At 34.9% G+C, this 8,706-nt stretch overlaps 1 protein-coding gene across 2 annotated transcripts in view; it reads right to left on the bottom strand.

Moving 5' to 3' along the window:
• Positions 1-3,069: 3,069 nt before the first annotated feature.
• The window catches only part of LNPEP (leucyl and cystinyl aminopeptidase), a 66,168-nt gene continuing 60,531 nt past the window's right edge, over positions 3,070-8,706 (bottom strand). Inside the window, exons 16-18 of one of the 2 annotated variants that reach the window (XM_085299749.1) lie at positions 7,931-8,071; positions 6,866-6,947; positions 3,070-6,191 (exon numbers count right to left, since the gene is read on the bottom strand). In XM_085299749.1, coding sequence (XP_085155875.1) covers positions 6,060-6,191; positions 6,866-6,947; positions 7,931-8,071 — 355 coding nt within the window. In that variant the 3' untranslated portion in view covers positions 3,070-6,059. The remainder of the gene's footprint in view (positions 6,192-6,865; positions 6,948-7,930; positions 8,072-8,706) is intronic. The other variant, XM_085299750.1, reaches the window with a different exon arrangement.

Genomic DNA, 8,706 nt, shown 5'->3' with positions numbered 1-8,706 from the left:
TATATAAAGAGAGTATGAAGAATGAATGGCTTAAAGCTCTGGCTGGAACAAAGTTCAGAAAACTGACTTGGTATCAAACTGCTAAAACTGAGGAAAAGTCATAACGGCTTTTCCCTTTTCACTGGACATTGATGAGATTTCTACAGAATTCTACATAGATTTCCAGTGTAGGAGACCTGGAGAGATGCAGTTTAACTTGCAGAGGTAATTACAAAAGATAAAATTACTCCACAGACCTAAAATAAAGTACTCCAAAATCTTTAGGAAAGAATGAAGGAAATTCAGATTAAGCCTGGAAGTTGCTGCCAAAAAAAAAAAAGGAATCATGTTATTTAATGTGTTATTTAACTGCTCATCTAAGGATGGACTCACCATTGGAACAAACTGTTGAGGAAGAAGTAAACTATCTAGATGGCTGCAAAGAGGCTAGCTGACTTTCTAGAATAGAAAGAAAAAAAAAAGCTCACTTTCCATCAAAATACAAATTACTAGACTCAGTACAGGGTAATGGTCAAAATTTAYGGGCCTGTGATACACTGGAAGACTGACAGTGTACCTCCACGATCTCTTGCAATGCTGCACCATCTTCAGTCAGAAAATCTGCAGCAGCAGATTTTCTAAGTCTCGGTCTCAAACAAAAAGAAGAAAACAGCATTTCTTGAACTTTCAAATACTCTTGTGACATAACAAAAAAAAAACACGAAAAAAATTTATATTTAAATAYTTTATTTCCATCTCACAAAAAGCAACAGTGTTTGCAGTACACATGCCTTTCAAATCAGTGCTGGTTATATTTCTCTGAAATATAAAGAAAATAAGCTTTTTCTCCCTTTACAAGTCAAATGGACACATTTGCATACTATATATATACACATATATATTTATATAGCTATGTACACACACAAACAATATTCAAAACCCCTCCCCCTAAAAGCAAGTATTGTACAGCCTGGAATTTTACCACCCACCACTCGAACACATGTGAATTTACACTGTCTTGAATATTTCTACAGTGTTTAAAATGCAAAGCGTGACCTTTTACAAGTACCTACAATATGTAACATTTCCAAATTAACTTCTAAGGTTTTCTTTAGGGATACCGAACTTCAACTACACTTAACTAAGACAGGGCTCATTCCTCACTGCAAAAATTTATTTATTTTACGCTATATATTCAAACTACTCTGTTCTCCAATTTTTAGAATAGAAAATCTTTACTTCATCTTTAAGAATTCAGTTCAAATTAGACCATATTTTAATCCATTCAAGCTAGTATATTTTTATAAAACTAGATATTTTAGATTTTACAGTAATTTGTTAAATACCACCACAACTAATTCAAAAAAGATGCCTGTCTCTCAATCTTGATCAAAGCTAAATACTTACATATAAAAGTCTGTATTTCTACAACAGCAGCAGGTTTAAGTAAAATAGCAAAACTAGAGATTTAAATTCTTCAGTAATATGACCTGAGAGTTTAAATGTGGTAAATGTCTTCATTATATTTTTTTCTAGAAATCATGTGAAACCATGTTTTAAAAAAGTAACAAAAAAATCTTTGAACATTTAGTAGCATCTTGATAAAAGTGATAAACATAAATAAAATTACTATTAAAAATAAGTTTACACAAGCACTTTATTTTAAATGCAAAACATCTATCATGTGGTGAATCAACTGGACTATGTAACACACGATTTAGGAACATGCGGGAAAAAARTGTATATGACTGAATGAATCAAGTACATATAAGTGAGAATGGTTACTGAAGCAGCACTATGTTAAACTTCAGAGTGCAATGAAAGATAACATAACATCTTCTAGCAAAGCAAAGGAAGGAGGATCMAATTTGTCAGAAAAAGGAATGTTCCACCAAGCAGTAAACAGGTGAAAGACATGGAGTCACAAAGTAGTATTTGCACCCTCCAACATCCATCACCCTCTACAAACAAACAAACAAAAACAAACAAACAAAAAAACCACTTTCTATAGTACTTGGCCACCAAGAAGAAAATAATTAATTCCAAGATTAGGTATCTTGTAGCTCATTCTTACAATGTAYGTTGTTCAAAATCAACCATCTTAGATGCTGCAAGATCTCTGAAGTTGTTACTTTTATGGCAAGCAGCATCTTCCTATGCCTTTTAACTGCTAAATCAGATAACAATATATTACAGTCAACAGCCCAAACAAGGTCTCTAAGAAACCAGCACATTGCCAATCTAGGAGAGATGTGGTAAGGGGAAATTTTCAATATTAATTTAAAAAGAATCAGCTTGACAGCAATGCAGTGCCTGGGAGGAACTGCAACATTTCAGGAAAGCTTACACAGTCTTGCTTCAGTAGTTCAGTAAYTGGAAGATCTATGCTGAAGTACAGTTTACATCACATTTATAGGAAGCAAGGAAAGCCAACGTTGCTCAGTATTCTCCTTCTGCCATGCCCCATCCATCAACACAGATTCACATACACATGAAACTGTTTGTATGACAAGAAAGTCCCATTAGCAACCCTCTTCTGCTTTCCCATTAGCAGGGAAGTGAACAATTTTGCATGCTCTGAAACATGAAGTCTCCAGCCTCTAACAAAAAACATCTTTGGGCTAGAAATGCTAAACTTGTCAATTTAAGAASAAAACCTCAGTTGGTTCCTGCAGCAAAGTAGGATGCATATTCTAGCATATCTACTGCCATACGACTTTAATTATAAGTCATAAGGCACAATGACCTTGATACATTGGTCCAGTCTGTACATAGCTACRGTCAGTTTACACAGAAACACTTAACCTATTCTAAACTCCTTCACTCCACATGCTACCATCTTCCCATGTCTCAGAAGTCTCATGCAAGCTGAGAACACATCATAAATTATCTGCACTTCTTACTTCTCTTAATAAAAATCAAAGGTGAGTTGGTGGAGAGATCGTTCCTTTTTCTAGAGACAAAGCTCAGAACTCAATGACTTCCTTACATTTTTTCTGGTAGGCTAATTTCACATAGGAAAGTGAAAAAGTTGCATAGAAGTGAAAAACAGATGAGCTATATTACATGTATATTTATCACCACAGTCAGTTCTTAAAAATTGCAAGTGGTTTATTTATAAGCAGATGGTGCTGGACAGCAGCAAGACAACCAGTGCATAACRGGTTTGAAGACAGTAATTTATGCAGTCTGACTGAATATAAACTGTATAGCTCCAATTTATTAACCAAAATCATCTCACATTGCAGCAGATGATACAAAGCTAACGGCATTTAAACCCAAAGCTTTTTACAGGAAAGCTCTTCTGCTTTAAAGTAACAGTGGCCTAGGACGTACACAGACTCTGGTTCTGTAAGTTTTAAACTAGAAAACACTACAGAAATTATGTAAAGAGGTGCTGTTGGCTACAATATAGATTTTCTTCTGACTGGAAGACAGAAAACCTAAAAAATTGGTGAGATTTCATTCCTTCCCAGTTAAAGCATGGCAAACATTTATCTAAAGTGCAATGGCCTTAGCCATTCCAATCTTCCTAGTTTGTAATGAATTCAGAAATGGAGGACTATATTTAAGCATTTCTCATGGAAGAAAGACTCCAACATAACTCTTAATACAGATAATTAGAAGTTCAGAGATTCCATGGCAGAAGAATAGTTAAAAAGCCCTCTACAACTGTTTACTGAAAAGACTATGACATCATTCATATACCAAAAAAGTTACTTAAAAATTACTGTATTAAAAACAAACAAAAAAAAAAACAAAACAAAAAAGCTACACAACAACAAAAAACACACCCAAACCTCCCAACTTTCCCCACATTTTCAGTATCTGCTGTCTAAAACTCATCTATATGTTACTTCCTTGCAGAGAACTCATTACCAAATAAAGCTTTTGAACAAAATGGTACATTTTTAAATCCCACAGTTGTAAACAAGAGGAGGAKGAGTTCTTTCTCTAGTCTGTTTCTGAAATTTATATATCTCAGTATAGCAGGCAGGGATGAGATAAACCATGTGTAAGGGAAGTGCAAGTTTACTACTGTCATTTAGTATGAAGTGACTGTAAAGAAAAATACATGAAAACTACGTCCACACACAAGCATGGAACAAAGACAGTTCTGCAGAGAGTTCAAGGTTAAAAAAAAAGGAGGAAAAAAGCCCAACACATGGCAGTTGGTACAAATAATACAAGAACAAAGTTAACTAAAACTCTAATTCTGTAACTGTTAAGAAAGCATGATCTACTTTTAGCACTTACATAGCCAATTCCACCTTCAGTGCATGCAAAATGTGTTCGTTTCTGGACCTTTTTGGCAAACAAGTATTTTGCGCACTCTTAAGGTCTAACATTCTTTCTGATGACTTTGTGTCGAAGTCATCGAAATCAAAGCTGGTGACAGACAAATTTCTGTTTACCAGGACTTCTGACAGATATTCAGAAAAGAGGGGAATAGTATGGCATGTCTTAAGTGATCATAGCTGACAATTTTTGCTAACCAAATGAATAGCAAATGCTGCAGTTCCATAAGTGAAATTTCACAGTTTAAGTTACTATCTGGCAAATTTTAAGCCTAACAATTTAACTTTGATTCAAATTACTGCCTTCTTCAGAATTTACACTGGTTGGAATTAAACTTAACAAATTTGAAAAGCTCAACTTTTAATTGGCAGCTGTTTATACTAGTTTAAAACTGATCGCATAATTGAACTGTGGTAAGGTAAAATAGGTTTGAATGTGTGCATAAATCTACAACATGTGCATCTGTAGTGAAATGAACATTACAAAAATGAGATCTTCAGATAAATAGGTATGCTTATTCTTGCACAGGTTTTTTGTATATGCTATGCTTCATAAATGGCCTTGTTAACTCTTTCAGACAAGAGGGGCAGATGGTACTGTAGGTATTTTGCCTCTTTAATGTGGCATTCCTGGTTTTAGATCTGTTTCCTTAGAACAATTTGAAGACTATTCCCCTGTTTTTTTCACAACAGTAGAAGAATATACCATTAAAATCTAAATGATAAGCTTTCCTAATACTGTGTTATACAAAATAAGCAATGCACACAAAATTATGCTAGTGAAATGGGAGGTAACAGGGGGAAAAGCAAAGGCTTACCTAAATCTACTAATTGCAGGCTCTCTGCAACAAGTGATGAAATTAAAAATCAGTAGTCAAGAGTGGACAAATCAGTAGTCAATCTAACAAAGGAACCAGCCTGGAACAACTTCCCATAGCAAACTCCTGCTGTTGCTCAAAGAGATTAATAAAGCATCATTAATTAAAACCTAATAATTAAAGACAATATTCTCAAAAATGTCTAATGAATTCAGAGRAAAATTTCACAGTTACATAGGTGCTTCTGGAACTCCCATCTCTAAAATATTTGCTTTTGCTGTTTAGCTTTTTGCTTTTACATATGTAATATTAATACTCAGCCACTTTAGAGATGAAAGTGCATATTATTAGAACATTATGCTACTCTTTCTTATGATTTGGGTAAATTCTAGAGAACAACTTGAAAAGCAAAAATCAAAATTTGAAGCAAATCTGAAACTTATTTATTTCCTCTCAAACTGGTGTATCTTATGAGATCCATTAATACTTACATATCTGAAGTATGATTTTGTTTCACAACAGCTATTGTATCTACAAACGTGAAAACTACTTACATTTTTTTGTGTTAAAAACCCTACTGCTCATCCATCAGTCTGCAAAGAACAAACAATTCGCATGGTAAATCTTCTTTTCCTGCCTGTCAGTATTTACCTACTGTCAAAAAATTAGAACATGACTCCAGATGAAAGGGCATACATTGCAAACAAAATTATATATAATCATTTATGCAGATGTTTGGTCTATAGATGAAAACAGTTTCAGAATAAATACTTACATCCTGCCCATAAATGCTCCAAGGAAAAACAAAACTTACGTGAGATGTGCCCTGAGCTATCTAGACTCCCTAATAGTGCAAACAATGTTGCAGCGATGCCTGGTTTCACCCTGGCTTTTGCAAAAGTAACAGAGCAACAGTCCACAAATTTACTGAATGGCTGAAAAACCAYAGTATTATATTCATTCACTACAGCCATTCTTGTAGTTTTGCTAAGTTCCTTTCCATCCACTGGATATTGAACTGAATTTTATCAATTGCCTCTTTTACACAACGCAGTTGAGAGCTCTCCTCTGATCTTGACTCAAAAAAYGTCTTCACCTGCACAACAAGAAAAAATAAGTTTTAATTGAAATCAATATAGGCTACACAAATAGTTTCAAAAGCAAAAGGCTACAAGTGCATGTAGAAAATCAGGAATCGCGTATCTACGTGGTAATAGTAGGATTCCCAAAATGTAAGGAGAGCATCGTTCACAGAAACTGCAGCAATAACAAAATTACCTGAGTGAGAACATTAGGCTAAACCATTGTTGACCCCTGAACCTCACTGACCCTTGAAAAGGGGAGATATAGAGGGGAGACAGAGATTGCTGACGTACCACATATTTTAACTGATCYTCAACTGCAACAACAGCTCTTTGAAATTGCTGACAGTCAAAATAAAATACAGCAACATTTCTAGCTCTCCATCAGATCTAGAGATGCAGGAAGCATAGCTTGTTTACAAATTCTATGCCTAAAACTCAGTATCTCTATTATGTGTTCTAGTGAACAGGAAACTAGAACACAAATACCCAACTCTGCCACAGTTTCAACATGTAACCTTCAGTAAACTTATTTCCCACCTGTTAAAAGGGGACAGCCATAGCTGAATATCCTTGTGAAAAGGCCCTAAGGATGGCAAAAATATGCCTTTTCCTCATTCCCCAATTAACTGAAATGCATAGCATTGGCACTAGTGACCAAAGCTTTCTGGTAGTTTATGCCACCAACCTCAAGTAGATGTGCCTTTGTTGAAAACTGACAAGTTGACCAACTAACAATATTCTGGATAGTGTATGAGCCTAGGTGAAACCTGAAATACAAACACAGAAGAAAACACCTAGGAGATACAAGTTCAGAATATGTACACATTCTTACTCTCGCTTTTTGTTTTACAGTTGAAAATTGTTAAAAGCATTTGAGTAACTTTGCACAACTCATTTTTGAAAGAGATGTAAGCCTTTAGAAGTTTAAGTCTGAAGAGCTGTAACCCTCTAAAAATTGAGCTTTAAAGCTAAAGACATGTAGTTTTTTCAAACTTCTACCCCAGCTCCAAAGTAAAGAGTTGAAGACATCCCATACTGAATATCAAAACCTGTATTTGTAGTATGCATTCCAAAACTTTACAATAATCAAATTCACCCCTAGATTTCATTTCAAGCACAACAATTTTGTCATACTGATTATTAAAAGCTTGCTAGAACAGGAATTTTCTTACAGCAGAAGGTTTTTGCTTTGTTTCTTTTTCTTTTAAAAGCAACATGAAGCTATTCCAAATTTGGGACTCAAAATACAAGCTTTCCAATACCAGTTAGCTTTTTGAAGACTCACAGACCAGTTCTCCTACTGGGTAGCCAGCAAGGCTGATTAAAGAGAACTTTATTTTGAACGCAAGAGGGATTTTCTTGTTTGGTTTCAGAATTACTATAAAAAGAGAGAAGAAAAGCATGCTGAGAGAACTCCGTAGATCTCYTTTTGAATGCATTTGATTCACATAAATCCTGCATCTGCAGCAATTGTTTTAGAGACAGCATCCTTTTAACAGGAATTGAAATCAGTATTTTCTAAAGTGAGTACAAGACTCAGGCACCAAAATCCCAYCAACTAACGAAATACTTCAAAGTGTATGCTCCAACCTCCTTCTGGAAAAAAAATCACATTTGAAAACAGGCTTAAAAATCTTAATCCAAGTCTTCTTGTATGAAGCTAACTATTTATTATTTTGCATTTAAAAGAAACAGGTCTTTTGCCACTGAGTGTGAAATTTCAGCTACATTAAAAAAAAAAAAATCATACTTTCGTGTAAGCTTTTCCCAGTTCTCTTTAACAAAGTCCCAGGCCAGCAAATATCCAGGCAAACTCTGGCTAACAGTTGCTATGATATGTGAAAGCTCCTGTGTCCTGATGACTTCACCCTCAAGGCTGTTTTGCATTAACCTAAAAGATAAAGCTATGAAAAGGGACAAGAAAAAACAAAGAACAAAACAAAACAAAACAAAACCAACCACCTACAATCCATTCACGACTCCTTAAAATTCTCCTGCTACTCCTGAGTTAAAAGAAGATTCTGTAACAGACCAAATATCTAACTATTTCCGGCATCTGGAGCACACTGATGCTGCAATTGATATCCACCATACTCACTAGCCTYGAGTTTCAAAGTCTTAGCCCTAAGTCAAGCATCTGAATTTTCATTCTTTTCTGAAAAGACGCAGTAAATTCTCACAGCTTGTAGGAGAAAATATAATTTATGGACAAGTCAAGAGAGGGAAGCTATAACAACAGTCACCCATCAGGATACTTATGGTGTATGATGTTGCATGGTACTATGTAGCATGGAGATTTGGTCTTATGATAGGTATTTAAGCATAATACAAGGCCAAAATTTCATCCAAAGAAATAAAAATCCTGTTTATAGTCCTAGTTACAAAGACATATGAGTTTCTGAAGACTCAATAGAACAGTCTGCAGCTGTGTTACCATTCCAGCAATGCAAAGCATTTAACTCCAGTTGTTTTTTTCTGTGTGTTCCAAACTGTGTCAGAATTTGTCTTTTTGAATTATTCTGTTAC

The sequence above is a fragment of the Rhea americana genome, unplaced genomic scaffold (genome assembly GCF_003343005.1).
Source record: "Rhea americana isolate MKP2758 unplaced genomic scaffold, rheAme1 scaffold_153, whole genome shotgun sequence".
Taxonomy (NCBI): domain Eukaryota; kingdom Metazoa; phylum Chordata; class Aves; order Rheiformes; family Rheidae; genus Rhea; species Rhea americana.
The sequence above is the reverse complement of the archived record's forward strand: the minus strand, read 5'-3'. Positions and strand labels throughout refer to the sequence as shown.